This window comes from Idiotropiscis lumnitzeri, chromosome 11 (assembly GCF_059441095.1).
Source record: "Idiotropiscis lumnitzeri isolate Australia: NSW breed Sydney's pygmy pipehorse chromosome 11, RoL_Ilum_1.0, whole genome shotgun sequence".
In the NCBI taxonomy this organism is placed as follows: Eukaryota; Metazoa; Chordata; class Actinopteri; order Syngnathiformes; family Syngnathidae; genus Idiotropiscis; species Idiotropiscis lumnitzeri.
Genome location: NC_142401.1, coordinates 15,942,983 through 15,962,718, shown reverse-complemented (window position 1 = coordinate 15,962,718; position 19,736 = coordinate 15,942,983). Strand labels below are relative to the sequence as shown.

At 39.9% G+C, this 19,736-nt stretch overlaps 3 protein-coding genes across 3 annotated transcripts; 2 read left to right on the top strand and 1 right to left on the bottom strand.

Annotated features, from left to right (window-relative positions):
• Positions 1-2,620: 2,620 nt before the first annotated feature.
• On the bottom strand, positions 2,621-3,580 carry ora2 (olfactory receptor class A related 2). The gene has a single exon (XM_088309598.1). It carries the CDS (start codon positions 3,563-3,565, stop codon positions 2,621-2,623), a length of 945 nt encoding a protein of 314 aa, XP_088165724.1. The 5' UTR covers positions 3,566-3,580.
• Positions 3,581-10,931: 7,351 nt separating this feature from the next.
• LOC148327686 (olfactory receptor class A-like protein 1) lies at positions 10,932-11,864 on the top strand. The gene has a single exon (XM_088309548.1). The coding sequence runs from the start codon at positions 10,932-10,934 to the stop codon at positions 11,862-11,864; it is 933 nt and encodes a 310-aa protein (XP_088165674.1).
• Positions 11,865-17,612: 5,748 nt separating this feature from the next.
• Positions 17,613-18,575, top strand: LOC148327685 (olfactory receptor class A-like protein 1). The gene has a single exon (XM_088309989.1). The coding sequence runs from the start codon at positions 17,619-17,621 to the stop codon at positions 18,573-18,575; it is 957 nt and encodes a 318-aa protein (XP_088166115.1). The 5' UTR covers positions 17,613-17,618.
• Positions 18,576-19,736: the final 1,161 nt, after the last annotated feature.

Sequence of the window (19,736 nt, the reverse complement as noted above, 5' to 3'; positions counted from 1 at the left end):
TCAGAGGCGGGGTTTCCTCTCATTGCTGCCACGTCATTGGTGGAAATGGGGGACAAAAAAGCCCGTACCTGGCACAGGTAAACAGACGGCCGCTGGGATTTAATGCAGCCCTGAGACATCCTCCAAGTAGCCACAATGTTGCTGCTTTTTCTCTTTTTTATTTTTTTTTTATTTAAGTATTTTAAGTATTTATTATGTTCCTTGTTAGTTACTGTTGTAGATTTTAATGCATGTTACCGCCAGGTAAGTTAAAAAAAAAACAGAGCATTGTTTTGTTTTTCAATTATGTTGTAAAAGAGTGTGCTGTTATGGTCAGGTTCAAAAGAGTTTCATTTCTCTTCCCTGAGGAGTCTGGTCATGTGCAAGTGGAATGCTTGTTTTATTTTTCCTTTCTTTTTTTTATAATTCCGGAATCCTGCGACGCGCGAAACCATCCATGTATTCTATCCTTCATTCCACCGGAGTCTGTGTATCTGTGCCAATCAGATTTCAGTGGTTTGAAGAGTAAGACACATGGAACTTGTCATCTGCAGCATTGTTTTGGTGTTATTTTTAATACGATGATTTATTTATTTTATTTTACATTTTGATGTGACCTTTGCTTCAGGATACATGATGTATATGTGTGCATGGACCGTTTTGCACAAGCACAAAATTATCTCAGTCCTTAGCCAGGGCTCCACATCTTTCATGAATACTTACCTTCAGCATAAGCCTCCTATTATCCTAACACATTATTCAATGAGTAAGGAAGGAAAAGTGCAGAAAACTGCCTCATTAGATGCATGTCACAACATGTCACGGCGCTATGTAAAATGTTTTGGCTGTCCCACAACCAAAAATGATAACACAATCCCCCCTATTAAATCTTTCACACCCGCTTTGAAATTCATTTCTCACATCCACAGATGTCCCTAAACACATGAAAGACAAACAATGATTGACGTTTTTTTTTCCCCCCATCCCTTTCAGTCAAGTTTTGAGTAAAGGACAAACTAATTAGAGTTTAATCAGTCATCTAGTGATAATGCCTTTCTGAAAATTGCGTTTTTCATTCTGTGTAATTATCTTTATTTTGTGCTCGCGTTGCACTAAACTTCAACAGGGAGTGTCAGTTAGCAGCCTGAATGAATAAATCATCTTGATTCTTTGAATAAATGTTGTGCTTTGCAAATTATGTCACACCCCAGTTAAGGGTACCTGGTGCCATAGTATCGGAACGTGTTCACAAGTCTGAATGTTACTACAGTATTGACACGATAGCAATCAAACAAAAGCACTTGGAAAAGTGTGAGAGATTCATTGTAAGCACTCAATCGGACAATAAAAGTTCATTAATGTAGCATATTTTGTGTAATTTGTACAATGTGCTTTACAATACAATACAATACAACTTTATTGATATAGCTCATTTCACACAGGCAGAAAAAGAAACATCTGGATAAGAATTAATCCATTAATAAAAACATGTATTAAAAAAAATTACAACCCTCCTTTCATATGTTTGTTGGAGTTTAAATATTTTAGTTTTATTTATTTTAGTTTTTTATTACAAATTTGACCACCATTTTTAGTGTCACAAGTCAAGCGAGAACTTACTTCAGTACATTGCATGCGTTAAGAACCGTGTCCTGAGTGTTGTCGCCACCTACTGATCACAAGCCAGAATGCATTTTTTATTATGCTAGGCCCAGAACTTTTCATACATCCAATTTCTGGAGCAGTTGACCTTATTCAAATCACGGGTAAGCTTGAGCCTATCTCTGCTGACACTGGACACCTTGGATTGTTTGCCAGCCAATCAGGGGAACATTTTAGACCACTCACTCTCACATTTATGGACATTTAGTGGCAGATATTCTACCCTCTACAATAATGTTCTGCCCCACAAAAAAAGTCATCCTCTATTTTTTTTTTTTTAAAATTAGACTCAACTATTTATAGAGTACTTTAAAAACAACCATCGTTGCATGCAAAGTACTGTACCTGGAGCAAAATTAGTCATTCAAACAATTAAGACAGAATAATGAATTAATTACATAAAAACAATAAAACATCAGAAAGTCAAAAACCAAAGAATAAAAATGTATTATAAGGTGAAATCACTTCATGAAAATAATTTCTATCTTTTGGATGATAAATGTTTCCAAGAAAACTGTATAAGAATTTAGTTTGAAAAATCATTTTCAAATTAAATTTTTTATGAGAAAACATTTCCATTTAAAACAAACATGTTTTTTAAAGTGTTGTGTATTCTCAAGAAAAAGAGTTGGACACGTTTGAAAAATAAAGTAATAAAATTTTGAGCATAAAGTTTTATATCATGAGGTTCAACTTGTAATAGGATGAAAAAAGACTAAAAAGATTAAAAAGACTCATTCCAAGGGAAATAAAGTTATATATTTTTTAAGTATTTTTCGAAAGAAAAGTGGGCTATTTCAAGACAAAATAAGTTGCACGCTTGGTGAAGAAAATATGTTTAAGTTTAAAATAGTAAATTACAAGAATAAAGTCACGGTTTTGTTGAAACAAAAAGAGGTTGTATTTCCTAAAAGGTAAGACAATAATAGAATTTTGAGAAAAACATTCTATATTTCCAAAACAAAAAGCCATACAGTCCTCAAATGTTGGAGAGAGTTGTGGCTTGCTCCTTGCCAACTTTGAGCGTGACCCCGCAGCCGAGCCTACCGTTCACCTTCCTATTGGACGCAATGACCACAAGCGGGCTCAGCGCAGCATAGAGCGACGAGAAAAATATGCGCAGGTCCGACACCAGCGAGTTGTTCATGGTCTTCCTCACGGTGAGCGTGTACACCCAAAGCCCGTTGTCCACCCCGTAGAGGACCACGTACAAGGTCACGAGGGCCACCACGGCTTTAGCCGCCCTCCGCTCCGATCCTGTGCCGCTACGTCGGGCCTTCGTCTGCCGGCTGTGCTTATAGAGGAAAAAGAGAATGATGAGGCTGGCGAGGGCCATGAGGGCCATGGGCACCACGTCTCTGCCCACCTGGGCTGCCCCATTAGCCTCCTTGGAGAGCTTGGAGGGGAAGTTAACAAAGCAAAACTGCACATTGATGCCGTGGCTGGCAGGGGCTGATATGTTCCTGGCCCCGAAGGAGAAGAGAATGGCAGCCGAGCTCATGCACGTGTTGAGCAGCCAGAGGAGGAGGAACACCAGGCCCAAGTGGCGAGCTAGCCAGGTACGTATGGAGGCCCAGCATGAGCCGGGCAGGGCGATGCTCAGAGACTGATAGGCACTCAGGAAAAAGGTGAGCCAGATGGAGAGTGAACGCGACGTGCGGTACATGAAGATAATGCCTTTGCAGCCCGCGTCGTCGAAGACGGCGGTGAGGCGGAAGGACGCCAGAGTTTCCGGCAGGCAGCGCACCACCACCACCATTAGGTTGACGTACGCCAGGTGAAGCACGATGGCGTCGGCCGCCAGAAGACGCTTGTCCTGGTAGAGCGTCGACAGGAAGGCCAGGATCACCAGCAGGTTGCCGGGGACACCCACAACGCATAGGGACAGGTACAGCATCCCACGGACCAACGCCTCAGACGCCATTCTTTCGCAAAACTGCAGTTTGGCCACAGACCAATAAAGTTTGAAAGAAATGACAAATATTTTCAAGATAAAACGATTTTTACTTCAAAAAAATTGTTGTATATTTTTGCAAAAAGTAAAGAATATAAACAATATTTTGAAGAAAAGTCTGTTTTGGCGTGTTATCATATTATGAGGCACATTTCTGTTGAAAAAATTGACACTTTTTAGTTAAAAGGTACATTTCGGGATTTCCAGATAAAAAGTCATGTCTTTTTGGGTTTATTTTTTATATGCAAGAAAAAGGAATGTTGCATACCTTTAAGATTAAAGTCATAATATGAGAATGAAGTCCATATTTTCAACAGAAAAGTAGCATCATTTCTAGAAGTCATAACTTAAAGAAAAAAATTATATTTTTTAGCTCAAAAAGTCTGAATATTACAAGAATAAATTGGTATCGTTGGTATATATTAAAATCACTATGAGCATATTTTTTGCAGAGAAATAATGTATATCCATCAATCCATTGCGTGTTTTATTTTGGATCAAAATAAATTTTGAGATTAAAAAAATGTTTTTTTCTTGGTTAAAATGTTTATATTTTTGAAATTATTGGAATAATTCAAGAACAAAGTCATACATTTTTGTGAAAAAATTAAAGGCGTGAGTTGTATCAGAACCAAGTTGTATACCATTTTAAAGTCTAATGACAGTTACATATTTTTGCAATTAAATTTGGAACATTATCAGAAAAAACTTAACTTTTAGAATAAAGAAAAAACGTAAATCTTAACATTACGAAAATGAGGTCGTATAGTATAGGAATATTCTGGGGGGATTAAATCTGTAATATTACAAGAATAAAATTGGACAATCCCATGATAAAAAAAAAAGTTTTATTACAAGAATATATTAATACTGTTTACATTAATGTTGTAAAACTGAGATTTAAATCATGTTTTTGGTAGTTTAAAAATATTTTTATTGCTAAATCATACATTTGAGAAACAAAGTTCTGTTTTTAATAGAAGAGTCATATTTTTGTGAAATAAAGTGGCACAGTTTCAAAGGAAAAAGGTTGTGTATTTTTGTGAGCATCAAGTTGTATATTTCAAAGAGAAATTCAAAGCTTCACAAAGTGAACATTCGTAATATTAAACTGATGTATTTTTTCCAGATTAAATTCATATTTCTGCAAGAATAGTCAAATACCTTTGAGAATTTTAAAACATGATTACATATTAAATGAAAATTGCATATTATTTCATTAAATTCTTTATTTTTTTCCAGATGTTGAGGATGTCGTTATTTTTCAAAATAAAACATTTTTCATTCTAGTCATATTTGCCCACTCACCTAACACATCCGTCTGAGCTGAGCGGCCGGCAGTGACAAGAAGGTCCAACGTGGACCCCGCTGTGTCCCCCCCGCCCTCACTCTGCTTGTCCTCTTATAGCTGCGTGGTGATCAAGCGTAGGCACTCCCTTTTGCTCCATTTACACTTCTTGTACTTGACAGCAATTACTTGAGATCAATCCAGATGAACGCTTCTGTCCCCTCAGAGACATCACATCGACTTGTTGATGATGTTGAGCGCATGCCAACCATGTCAACCAAACATGTTGTTGCATGACCGTCGGAGGCAATTGCGGCCGTTTGGCAATTTCTGTAACTCTGAATGAGACTTGAAACCATGGAGTAGTTGAGAAAGAAAAAAAATACACCACTAGATGAAAGTCAGAATTTTAAGAGAATTTTAAGAGAATATTACTATTTGAGGTAACATTTGTATATTTTGGCTTTGTTATATTCAGGATTGAATTGATGCTTTTCAGGAAATTTGAAAGGGAGGTCAACTCGAAAATGTTCTTTTCAATAATGTTATGTTATGTTAGGCATCTTCACAAGTCTAAATACAACATTGATTAATGTTGCGTTTGTGAAATTTGAGTTAAACAGCAAAATCAACCCATTTTTAGCCAGTAGCGACCATTTTGCCACTTTCTGACAACTGAAAATAAGATCACTTATGCTTGAGGTTCAGGTAACGACCAATCACGGCTTAGCTGTTTTTTTTTTAAGCTGAGAGGTGATTGTGTGTTAGATGAACCCTGAGCAACTGTTGACACCATTTTCAGTTGACAGAAGTGAGATGGCCGAAAACGGGGGATTTTTTTCTGCTCAACTCATATTCCACAAATGCAATATTAATCAGAATGATGTGTTTATACTAATGGGAACGCATAGAGCATATTATTGGAAAAAACATATTTGAGTTGAATTCCCCTTATGTTCTTCATTTTTGTAAATATGTTAACATATTATAATAGTTGTATACAATCAAGAGTAACGTTCATGTATTTTTCAAATTAAAGTCATATTTTTTTAAGAAAATATTTAAGACCTAATATTTTCAGACATTTGTGAGGAATAAAAGTAATATTTTCATGGTATTTTTTTTTTCAAGAAAACATTTCAAAAACACATTTTTAAAATACTTTTACGATCAAAAAAAGCTTTGAATTTTAATACTTTAAGCTATAATATCCATCCATCCATTATCCAAGCCGCTTCTCCTCACGAGGGTCGCAGCAGTGCCGGAGCCTATTCTGAACGTGTTGCCAGCCAATCATAGGGCACACGAAGATGAACAACCATCCACACTTACAATAAGGATACGGCTGTGTTTAATGCAACTAATTTAATAAACCACCTGAAAAACTGATATGCCCCCCCCCCTCAAAGAAATGTAAACGTTTTACTTGGTTTAATTTAAACCACTGCTTCACAAGCCATCTAACAGTTGTCATGTTGGGGTCATTTTGTTAAAAAAAAAAAAAAGAAGAAAATTAAGACAACGTGCTTGCACTTTTTCCCCTCCTTAACGCATTGCCGAGGCAACAGATCAGTATGGGCAGATCCTCAAAATCAGGTGACTGAGTTGGGTGCAAAGAAATGTGTTCAGGACATTCCTAGTACTGTTCTCACCTATTCTGGTGTATTTTTAGCTTCTTATTTTGCATTTTTATTGAGTGGGAGGACCTAAAAGCCACTGCTTTTTTACACTATGCAACACATTTCCCTCCATGATCTCGTGATAGTCTTCAAATCAAGACAGTTGAAGACACCTTGTGCCCAACCTTTAACTCAGCGGTCTTGATGGATTTGTGCATCCAGAATGTACACAGAGACATAGAGCATATGTAACTTCGCAAAAACCAAGTCCACTGTTTAAAAGTTTTAAAATGCTTACTTGTTTTTGTTAAATTAGATCATAGGTAAAAAGTCTTGTATGTGGCATCCTTGAAACTGCAGAGAGCAGGTAGAAGACCCACACTGAAACACACAGCAATGAGAATAAAATTGTAATGGAAAAAAGAGTGAAATTGGGATGGAAAGTCAAAATTGGGAGTGAAGGATTGTTATGTTAGTGGCATTATCTTAAGCATTTATATAACACAATGTCAATCATTAAGATTAGCAGGTTCATATTTGCTGCAGGTGTTACGCATTTATGAAACAAAAAGCATTTATCAAATGAAACTAGAAGTACCATGCACAGTAATGAGAAGTGATTGTGTTTACTTGTTTTATATTATATCACGTTATATTCAGGGGGGCACGGTGGCCCGACTGGTTAGCACAATGGCCTCACAATACAGAGGTTGTGGGTTCGATTCCGGCTCCGGCCTTCCTGTGTGGAGTTTGCATGTTCTCCCCGTGCTTGCGTGGGTTTCCTCCAGGTACTCCGGTTTCCCCCCACATTCCAAAAACATGCATGGCAGGCTGATTGGACACTCTAAATTGCCCCTAAGTATGAGTGTGAGCGCAGATGGTTGTTTGTCTCTGTGTGCCCTGCGATTGGCTGGCAACCAGTTCAGGGTGTCCCCCGCCTACTGCCCGATGACAGCTGGGATAGGCTCCAGCACCCCCGCGACCCGAGTGAGGAGAAGCGGTACAGATAATGGATGGATGTTATATTCATATATTACTTAGTTTGAATGTGTTGAATTCAGTTGAGTGTTTGTGACTTGCACTCCACATTCGAAACACACACATAGTCAGTCTGCGTGTGACGACAGCCAACACGTCACATTCTTCCAAAGACAACATATTGATAAAGCACATCTGCCACATAGACAATACAGTCAAAAACACAACAAATTTGACACAAGACTTGGGGTCACTAGAAAAAACACATTTAAAGACTTGACAATTTGAGATCAGAACACATACACACACACACACAGACAAGATTGCAGGATTATGATAAACTGTGGGACCAGATGGGACTCCAATTTGGGAGCTGGCCTTGGACCATGAGACAGAGGGAGAGAAGAAGAACGATTTTAACCGACATGACCTATGATAGAAAAACCTGTTTAGTGAGAATCACATATATGTGAGGGCTGCGTTTTTAGTAGCGCCATTTTACTGACTGCATTCATCTCGAATGCAGGTCCTTGTGAGGATTAGAAAAGTAGCCTTGTACGATTTCCTGAACTCCGGAGAATTAAAGAGACTATCGGAAAAAAATTTGGATCCATTATTGACTCTTTATTTGAACATTTTCCTTCTTGAATATTAAAACGAACACGCATTGAATATATTTAGTTAATTAAGGGTTAATTTCTATTTATTCGCATTTGCTTGGTCACTAAATTCCAACATGAGAAAAAAGTATTAGAAACAGCTCACAGTGCGCTGCAGAGCAATTCTACACCTCTGCAAAAGGCAACCACAAAATGCAAATATTGTTTAATGAAGGAATCACCCTCCAGATTAAAAAAAAATCCTATTCATGCAGACACAACTTTTGATACATTTCTTGTATTAGATCTCATTTGATTGTGTGAGTAGTAATAATCTAGTGTTTGGTTAAACAAGGGTTGTTGTGCCAAATTTAAGTTTTATCATTCATGACCAATGATTTGCATCGTTAAAACATGTTTATATCAATCAGCAGGCCTTGATTTTAATTGTTGCACTTGAGCACATGAAGCAGTCCACTGAGAAGGACGTGCTTGAACTTGCCATTTTAATGAGGTTTCAGAACACGTAAACACACACGTAGAAAATAACGTAGCCTTCTTCCCTAGAGAAAAGAAGCTCATTTTAAATTGAAAAAAAAACTTTACAAATGATCAGCAAAGGGAACATAATTACCTCATAGTGTTTAAATGAGTAATAACGGGTTATCCCCCAATGGGTTGCGACATGAATTGTTATCATGCTAATTGTCTTGCTGCTGTGCGTCACTTTACAGGACGGCAAAGGATGTGGAAGCCTCTTGATGTCTCATTCAAGGCCAATGTGTTTCGTCGTTCGATTCTTCGGGTTCACCTGAACTTATCTTTTATGGCAATTGTCATTAGACCACTTTAGGCGATCGACGTTCACTAGTGTGGAGGCGAATGACATTCACTAATGAAATAGCTAACAAACAAATGACGAGTGGTAATAATGCTTTAATTATACTACAACATTGGGAAAGACAGAGAGTAATGTTTTATGTTACATATACAGTGTGGCAAATATTGATTTGAACCCTGATTTTCATGGTGAGCTTTCTCTAAGTCATTTCAATGTTCACTTGAAAACTTAAGGCAAGCCCGCACATGTGCCTTCTTGAGCGAGACAGTTTTGATGGCACTGCAACCAAGACTTGTGGCAACCTCGGCGCAGTGTGTTGCCAATTGTTTTCTTGGTGAATGAAATATCCAATTATTTTCATGTTATAAACATGTTCCTGCTTTTTATTCTTAGACTGTTCCCTTACCATGCTCATGGTCAGCCTCACACCACGAGGCAGAGCAGTGTTGCGACACAAGCATTACATAAGTGAAAAAGAGAAGGTGGGGATGTCATTGTAAAAAATGTGAAATCAAGTCGCCTATTTCATTGAGTGTTCCCTAAGTCTATTTGCAAGAACGGAAAGGCCAAATTACAGCTAAAGTTTGCCAGAGTTTGTTTTGAACTACTTTTAACTTGTTTTTTGGTGTGTCGCACACCTAATAAAAGACAGGTCTGGACTGCAGGCAGGCCTGTCCACTACCCGAAATATTTTACTCCAACACTACACTGTTGTTACAGAATGTGGTTTGGCATTGTCTTGCTGAAATAAGCAGGGGCATCCATGAAAAAGACGTATACTCAGGAGTGACTTAAGCATGGAAAAAAATGTAATTACACAGCCATCCACGGGAGGGCACTCTAGTCTATTGCACTGATATCTCCTACTCCTTACAAAGACAACTGAGAACAACTGAACACAAATGCCCCTCTGCAAACTACAACGCTGCAAGTAATGAAATTTGCAGCCAAAAATTGTACTCGTGCAGCAGAGAAAGTTTGAAGGGAATGAGAAACTTGTTAGGGACTAGCAAAAAAATGAAGGCTGGATAGCCACAGAGGAACAAGTCCGCTAGTGGCTGCTTGAATAACTTGCTGCAGGCGAGTTTAGTTATGGTACGTCTCCACGCTCAGGTTGTTAGGGCCTTTTTGGTGCTTGCGCCTCATGCAAGGCAACTGCCTCTCTATCAGAGCAGGGATGAAATGTCTGTTTGGAGCCTATCCCAGCTATCTTCGGGAAGTAGGCGGGGTACACCCTGAACTGGTTGCCAGCCAATCGCAGGGCACACAGAGACAAACAACCATCCGCGCTCACACTCATACCTAGGGGCAATTTAGAGTGTCCAATCAACCTGCCATGCATGTTTTTGGAATGTGGGAGCAAACCGAAGTACCCAGAGGAAACCCACATAAGCACGGGGAGAACATGCAAACTCCACACAGGAAGGCTGGCGTCGAACCCACGACCTCTGCACTGAGAGGCCATCGTGCTAACCAGTCATTCACCATGCTGCATTTGGAACTTTTTGCAGCCATTAAATTCGAAGTTAATGATTATTTGCGAAAAACACTAACGTTTATCAGTTTGAACATTAAGTATCATATCTTAGTAGAGTATTCAATTAAACAATGGAATTGGGTCATGCAGATAGAAGCAGAGAAATTGGGATTTTAAAAAAAAAAAAAAACAGAAAAGATGGAGATCAACAGTATTCCCTTAGCCACCTCTCCCTTTGAGACAACTTTATTCCAAATGGGTTATTTTTTTGTGTGGGTGTGTGTGCGCGCGCCCGTGTCTTGTTTTTGCCGAAATGCCAGGCACATTCCCTCTCCAAGGACATTGGAGGCTATAAATGTTGTCATGCAGGCATCTAACACTTAAACCGTGTGCCATAACGTTGCTCAGGTGAGAATGGTTTAGGAAGTTGGATTAATTTCGGAGGGGCAATCGAGAGGTTCTTGTTTGGTGCATTTCGAATAGGTGTGCTTCTCTGTCTGCTGCGTGCAAACAATTGGTCCAGACCTATTTGGCATGGACCTTTGCATGTCCATCAAAGGTGTTTCCTTCCTCTTGCAAACAGGAATTGGCAGCCTGGGGAACACCGTGGTGCTGCTGGCCTACACCAACATCGTCTACACCGAGCGCAAACTCCTTCCCGTGGACATGATCCTGTGCCACCTGGCCTTTGCCAATCTGATGATCCTGATGATCCGCTGCGTGCCCCAGACCATGACGGTGTTCGGCTTTACCAACCTGATGGACAACTCGGGCTGCAAAGTGGTGATTTACGGCTACCGTATCGGCCGGGCGTTGTCAATCTGCACCACCTGCATGCTCAGCGTGTTCCAGGCGGTCACCATCGCACCCGCCGGGCCAAGATTATCCAGGCTGAAGTCTTCACTTCCTGCCCTGGTCCTTCCCACCTTCGCTGGGCTCTGGTTCCTCAACATGGTGATATACATTCCAGCCCTTCTCTTTTCCACGGCTCCACGTAATAGCACCGTCCCTGCCTTCACACTCAACCTGGGCTTCTGCCTGATGGACTTCAGAGACAACATGCTCTACATCCTCCAAGGGGTCATTGTCTCTGGAAGAGATTTTTCCATTGTGGCATTGATGTTGGTCTCCAGTGGTTACATTCTGCTACTTCTCCACCGTCACAGCCACCAGGTGAGAGGCGTTCGTCGGTCTCATCCGGCCGAGACCAGAGCGGCCAAAACGGTGGTCACGCTGGTGATCCTGTACGTCTTTTTCTTTGGCATTGATAACTTGATCTGGATCTACATGTTGACCGAGGCCAAGGTGTCCCCCGTGGTGGCGGACATGAGGGTGTTCTGCTCCTCCTGCTACGCGTTCCTCAGCCCGTACTTCATCGTTTCCTCCAATAAGAAGGTCAAAGCCAAAATCGTGTGTGTGGCCGAGCAGGACCAGCCGACATCAATGGACGCTCAGGAGTCAAAATGAGTTCCACCATTAGACATTGTTGAACAAAATTGTTGTCATCTAGCAACGAGCTTTATTGACCTATACATATTTACCATTTCAAAATGTCTTCAAAATATAAATCATTATTTATTTTTATGTATTGGAAGTGTTTCTGGAAACACTCCATTTTGCCGAGTGGTTAATAACAAATGTAAAATGTTCATTTATCCAGAAAGACTGTCAGGATGATGTACCAACTGGTATGAAGTTCTCTGAAAAATCTATTTTAAAATTGTTGTTTGCTGAATGTAAACTAACTTATTGGAAGTGTACTGTATATCCAAGAATGAGCTTCTGAAATAAACCTGAGACCTTGTCGTTGCTTAATGGAATCTAGCATCATCAGAAGTGTCAATTTAAGTCAAGTTAATTTTGTGCGCTGGTAATTGCTACATATAAGTAGGTTTTTTTTTGTTGTTGTTTTTACATCATCATAAAAGTCTTTTGAGACCTGTGTTTAGTTTACCTGGAAGTAAACTATTGTTCTGTGAACTTGGACTCTCATGTTTGCTGCATTAAATGTTTTTTAAGTTATTTGCCTGTATTGTGATAAGTGGCCATTACATTATGATAATTCCACCTTTGTGGAGACCAACAAAATCCCCTGGCAGTGACGGCTTTTGGAAGAATAACTTAAGAGACGGCCGAAGCCAGTATGAGTCAAGCCTGATTCGTTTTTTAAACAGATTAATTTAAAATAAAGAAATACATCTAATTTATTGTGTTCATTATAATCCCTTAACGGCAAATTCAAACTCACACTCTGCTTTCTATTTTTGTGCTGCACAGGACACAGAAAACCAGATCACAGGTTACTTTTACAAAATAGGCTTGGTTTAATTGAATGTTAAATTTTAATCTGGAAGCATCCTTTTGAATGGTGAAAAAGATCCCATATGATCAAGGATTGTCAAATATGCAAGCAATAAAAGTGGCAAATAATTATTCTTCTAAAACATCCAAGCTTTTGAGATTCCATTGAACATTTATGTCATTTTCCTCCAGAAGAAAGTTTATCAATTGAAACAAAACAAAACACATAAACATGGACACAATTTACCTAGACCTTTTTAGCCTTGAGACCACAGACCAACCAGCTATTTATAAATCAGCATTAAAAACGTCAGTTCCATCAAATCACAAAAATGACTATATTTATTTAAAGCGAACTGACTTACTTTATCACCAGGAATTAAAATGGTGACGCCCCAAATAGGAGTCAAAACATTGTTTACTGTATCAAGGTACTGGTAAAACTCATTCTTGATTTTCTTTATTGTTTGCCGTTCATAACGTGACTTTGCGCATTTAATGATGCAAGGAAAACTAAAAATAATCCCAATGCAATTGAATATAAATGTATTTTTATGTATTTTGTCAAAACCAACAATAGCGCACCTGCATGCAGTAGTGTACTATGGATGTTTGTTATTTTGTTTATCTCAAACATATCCAATATAAAATAAGAGTAATAAACTCTGATTATAAGTACACTTTTGAGGAAAAAAGGATAACTCACACAACCATACAAACAAAAAATGAAAGCAAAAAAAGAGAAAACAAAACAGCGGTTGGCTGAGACAGACTGAACAATATGTCTTCGAAACGGGGTAGAAAGAAGTACCTCTATAAACTTTTGCATTTCTACACCTTTCATCTCGATTCCATCGTCAATGCATTAAAAGTTCTTTATCCATCCATACATTATCTGTTACGCTTTTCCTCTTGAGGTTGCGGGGGGATGCCACAGCCGATCTCAGCTGTCTACGAGCAGTAGGCAGGGTACACCCTCGACTGGTTGCCAGCCAATCGCAAGGCACACAAAGACGAACAACCATCCACTCTATCGCGTTGAGATTTTACATACAAGGTACAATATATTATAGGCAGTAAAATTTCCTATCGACAAATTATAATTTTAAATATGCACCCTCTTACACATAACTATAGTGTGCTAATTATTAATAAGGATTAATACACTCATTATTATCCATACATCCATTATCTGCCACTTGTTTTGGGAGCTCAAGAGCTGCACCATTCCGCCTGCCAATCTCACGCTCCATCCTACCCTCACTCGTGAACAAGACCCTAAGATACTTGAACTCCTCCACCTGGTGCAGGAACCCGTCCGTGACCTGGGGCGGGCACACCATCCTTTTCCAACTGAGGACCTGGTCTCAGTTTTGGAGGTGCTTCACAGTTGGCTGCAAACCACTCCAGTGAGAGTTGGCGATCACACCTTCAAGAAGGCCACCCAACCGGAACCCCTCATTGCTAGAAATTCGGTTCATAAAAATTATGAACACAATCAGTGATAAAGGGCAGCCGTGGAAGAGTCCAAAGCTCACTGGAAACAAATCCGACTTACTGCCGGCAATGCGGAACAAACTCTGACATCTGTGGTACAGGGACAAGGTCGAAGGACCAGAGGCACTGTCCTGAAGTCCACGCAAGGTTGAAGAGGCGTGTCAACGATGACAGCCCCACAACATCCAGGTCATTTAGGAACTCCGGGCAGATCTCATCCAACCTCGGTGCTGTGCCACCGAGGAGCTTGTTAACCACCTCGGTTACTTCAACCCCAGAGATAGGTGAGTCCACCTCGGAATCTTCAGGCTCTGCTTCCTCAATGGAAGGCTTGCCGGAGGAGAAGCACCCCATCTCCACTAAAAACAATGTTAATTTCCATGGCCTCACCAAACACCTCCCACATCCGAGTTTTTGCTTCAGCCAAAGTCAAAGCTGCATTCTGCTTGGCCAGCCGGTATCAGTCAGCCGCTCCCGGAGTCCCACAGGCCAAAAGGGCCCGATAGGGCTCTTTCCTCAGCCAGACAGCATCCCTTACCACCAGTGTGCACCAGCGGGTTCGGGGGATTGCTGTCACGACAGGCACCGACCACCATATGGCACTACACTCATTAATAAAATAATACACCTTATACAATAGGCTTTTACATAAAAAATAATAATAATAATAACAACGATAATAAAACTCATAGTTCTACCACTCGTCAAGCCCTTCCTGTTCCCCTTCTGAAAAATATTTATTTGATGTTTCTTTTTGAACTATTTGTACATTGTTGTAGTTGAATATTCAGTCTGTTTCAAACTTTCACTCCTCATGCAGTTACACGAAAATCTTTCATTGTCATCCGTGAGTACTTGAATTTCGTATTCCACCCTCTCTTTCTGAAAACATTTTTGGATATTGTAGTACAAGTCATATATTCAACAAGATAAAACAATTGTAAAATGTTACAATTTGGGACAAACCATTTGTGTGGTGCACCTTTTTCCGACATTACGGACGACACACATTGCACAACAAACAGAGGCTGTAGTGAGTTCTTTGAGGCGTTTCCCCAAACCTCTGAACAATATCTTAAATATGGTAACATGAGCGAGCAGTACAGAATGTGCAAAATTTCAGATCTGATATATTTCATGTGAAGTTTCTCGATCCTATTGTCAACAATTACCCCCAAGAATTGAATCTCTTGTCTCTATAGTTAAACCTTCGAGTGCTCATAAATATAAAGTACAAATGGGTAAAAAGGACTAGAACAGCAAAGTACGTAGAAAGATGGCACAATGTGTGTATTAACTGTAAAACTGCAAGAAAAAACTTGTGGAATGATTCGAGTAGCGAGATGAAAGATAGATCTGTATATTTCATGTAAACACAATCAGTCAATGTGACAGATTTAGTTGGTGTTAAAAACATTCTATCTAATCATTCTAAACCAATGCTAATTTATTTTCATTTTGTTTTTTTAAAGTAAGGCCTTTCAGGACCAGACTAAATGTATGAAAGAAATATAATACAACCAGTTAAAAAAGAAACAACACACGAATATCTGGACATAAGAGCATTTCTGGCTAAAATGTTTTAGGTGTTTTCGTTTTTATTTATTTTGGAAATTGCATTGCAGGTCCGATTAAATGTTCTCGTGGGCCATATTGGTTACCCTAGGTACAACGTGACTGAACTTGCCATTTTAATGAGGTCTCTAAACATTCAAAAGACACACACACACATACACACACACACAAACACAAAAGTGAAAATAACATCGCTCCCAAGAGAAAGGAATTTCTTCACAAATGATCAACAGAGCAAACATGCAATAACATGATAGTGCGAACATGAAGCAATTATAAGTTAAATCAATGACAACCTTTAGATTTAAATGAATAACAACAACAGGTTGTCCTTGACTCCCCAATGAGTTGCAACATGTGTTGTTATCCTACTAATTGTCTTGCTGTTTTGCGTCAGAAATAGGATGTGGGGGGGGGGGGGGGGGATGAGTGCACGTGGACGCATTCAACAAGTGTGACAATGCTGTTCGATTCCTCTGTCTTGACAAATGTAACTCTTGTCGGAATTGTCATTAGAACACTTGAGATTAATGTGCACAAAACCAAGATATTCTCATCAGGGGCAACTTTAAGAACAGAGTTATATGCAGGGGCAAGTCAATATATTACTATGTGGTAGAAACCTTTATGTATTACAATAGTTCAATTCAGCAAGTGAAACATTTTATATTTTCATAAAACCAATTCCTACCTATCTGGAGTAAAAATCATTTTGACTGTTACGTAATATGGACAATTTAGTGGCCTCATGAGACACATTTTTTTGGAAAGTGACAGAAAGCAAAGGGAAAACATGCAAAGTCCACTCAGCAAGGCCGTAGCCGAGATTCAAACCTCAACATTCAAACTGAGAACAACAACAGTCTCACAAAAAAAGATGTAGTAGTCTTTTAACAACACTTTCACATATTTGAGCTTTCTCGGAAAGCGTCCATAGATTCACAATTTTAACACATAAAAAAAATTAATAGAAAATTAACATGTTTGAAAAAAGCGAATTAATTTCAACAGACAGTTTAGCAGTTTCCTTAGTTCTCACGTTTAGTTACTTTATACGCTCTCACTACTCCATGGGCCAAGCACGCTAACATTAGTTTGTCTTCTCACTTTCACCAATTTTTTATATTAGAAATAAGAACAAAGGATAGGTAACCAAATTTATGAATTTCATACCACTAATATAAGTGCCGTCACTGTTCAAGTTTATTTTACTAAACGGATGCTAAACATTAAACACAATTGCTGCATAATCTAAAGGATTCCTCTCCATTACTTGACTGGAAGGCACCTCCAAAGGGTGAGCAATTTTAATTTGGTTAGTTTTATTTTATTTGACAGGTCAAAAAAAAAGGCTAAATGCAACTTAAAACATTACTTAAATGATTCAAGTTTCAACCAGAAACAAGTTAATTTTGTATTACTTCCAATGAGAATTTTTTTTGAGATCCTACAGTTTTTTGTTTTTTTACCCGGGTTTTATATTAACTTATATGAACAAAAACAAAATGGTAAAAAGCAGAAAGCACCTTCAAGATAATTAGGAATAAAAATATAATTATTCCCTGAGCACTGTGCCCTTTTGAGACCGCTTGAGTCCGATTGTTTTGTGGCATTTAATTTGGCAAGTTAATTTCGTCGAGACTCTGGGTTGAACTCAAACATCTCCAATGGGAGATGGGAGGCTACAAAAGGAATTGCGCGCACTATTAAAAAGTTATACGTATGACGAGGTCAGCCTGCTGTCCACTTGCTCAGGTGAGATTAATCGGGTTGACTTTCAGGAGATTTTTTACTGGGTGTGCATCTCTGTCTGCTTTAACCCAAAAGCCCGTTCCAGGCCTCGTTGGCATGGACCTGTGTGTGACCATCAAAGCCGTCTCCTTCCTCTTGCAAACAGGAATTGGCATCCGGGGCAACACCGTGGTGTTGCTGGCCTACACCGACATCATCTACACCGAGCGCCAACAAATTCCTGTGGACATGATCCTGTGCCACTTGGCTTTTGCCAACTTGATGATTCTGCTGATCCGATGCGTGCCCCAGACCATGACGGTGTTCGGTCTCATCAATCTGATGGATGACGCCGGCTGCAAGGTGGTAATTTACAGCTACCGTATCGGTCGGGCGTTGTCTGTATGCATTACCAGCATGCTCAGCGTGTTCCAGGCGGTGACCCTCGTCCCTGCCGGGCCATGCTTGTCCAGATTGAAACCTGCTCTTCCCTCGCTAGTCCTCCCCACCTTCGCCGGACTTTGGTTTCTCAACATGCTCATATGCATCGCCATGGCTCCACGGAACGGTACCGTCCCAGCGTTCACACTCAACCTCGGCTTCTGCCACGTGGACTTCAGAGACAGCCTGTCCTATGTAATCAACGGGGTAGCAGTCTCCGGAAGGGATTTTGCCTTTGTGGCATTGATGTTGTGTTCCAGTGGTTACATTCTGCTGCTTCTCCACCGCCACAACCGCCAGGTGAGAGGTATCCGTCGCTCCCATCCGGCGGAGACCAGAGCCGCCAAAGCGGTGGTCACCCTGGTGGTCCTGTACGTCTTTTTCTTCGGCATCGATAACGTGATCTGGATCTACATGCTGACCGAGGCCAAGGTGTCTCCAGTAGTGGGGGACATGAGGGTGTTCTTTTCCTCCTGCTACGCATTCCTCAGTCCATACTTTATCATCTCCTCCAACAAGAAGTTCAAGACCAAAATCTTGTGCACAGCCGCGCCGGACAAGCTAGTGTCAACTGACACTCAGGAGTCACATGATAGGATAGATGACTTCCTCTTTTTTAATGGACCTTTATGATCCATCACTTGTTCTGTGTCTGAGCTTAAGCAACGTTTTGCTGTTATGTTGGACCTCACAAACTTAATTAGTTTAATGTATCATTTGTCTTAATATACTTTGTTTTACAAATATTATATCGCTCAGAAGTATGGTAAATGAAACCCAAAAGAAAACACAATGAATTGTAAAATACCACTTTAAAATCAAGTTTTCCAAGATGAATCTTCGATTCTGTTGCTATGACGGCGACATAACCCGATTTTCTATGACGAACTGGCTCTCGATTCCCTGCTGTGTGTTCGGGCAATGTCAGTCCAGTAATTTTGTGTTCCGTGTCTGCTGATTTGTCACAAGCTACCTCAAAATTGTTCATCTGTACACCAGTTCGTTTAACAAACACGTGAAACAAAACATCTTATTTACAATTCTGTGCCAGTCAAAGTGTGCCAGCTTGGAGTAGGTTGCGCATTTTCCTGGAAGGTGCTGCTATTTTTCTTTTGTGTAGCAGGTTCAAATACCGCTCTCTACATAAAGATTTTTAATTTTTACTATGGTTAAAAATTCTTGCAGCCAGTCGGGAGTTGTAAACGGGACATTGTTTTATTTGTTTATTGAAGGAATTCAACAGATATAGGAAAAAATCGAGTTGGTACTGGCTGCAATGGAGATGTCTCAGCTGTGCAAAAGATTTACATTTAAATGAATAGAGCTGAGTCACTGATGGTGTCGTGGTAGACTTGCCTGACCTGTGCGTCTGCAGCGTGGGATTGGTTCCCATTCTGTGACGTGTCGGTACGTCCCATGCGACTGGCTGACGACTTGTTCAGGGTGTAGTGTGCCTTTCACTCAAAGTCTGAAGGTTAATAAACTCCAGCATTCCCCCCGTGACCCTGTACAGAATAAACGGTTTGATGATGACACATGAGCTGTCAAAGTCACAGGAGTTTCAGAAATAGGATAGATAGATACTGTAGATAGCAACACACACACACACACACACACACACACACCTTCTGCAGTGTGCACTCTTGTTAGTGGTTTTCTTGGGCAGTTGTAGTCAAAAACTACTGCTTCTCCATTTTGTAGGTTTCACCCAACAGCATGATGAGGGAAATTTGCATTGGGAGAAACAAAATGCCTCAAGAATCTAGTTTTAGTCCTGTAGATAGTGACCCTGAA

Coding starts and splice junctions, on each gene's coding strand:
- LOC148327686 (XM_088309548.1), top strand. CDS start 10,932: ATGGACCTTTGCATGTCCATCAAAGGTGTTTCCTTCCTCTTGCAAACA.
- LOC148327685 (XM_088309989.1), top strand. CDS start 17,619: ATGGACCTGTGTGTGACCATCAAAGCCGTCTCCTTCCTCTTGCAAACA.
- ora2 (XM_088309598.1), bottom strand. CDS start 3,565: ATGGCGTCTGAGGCGTTGGTCCGTGGGATGCTGTACCTGTCCCTATGC.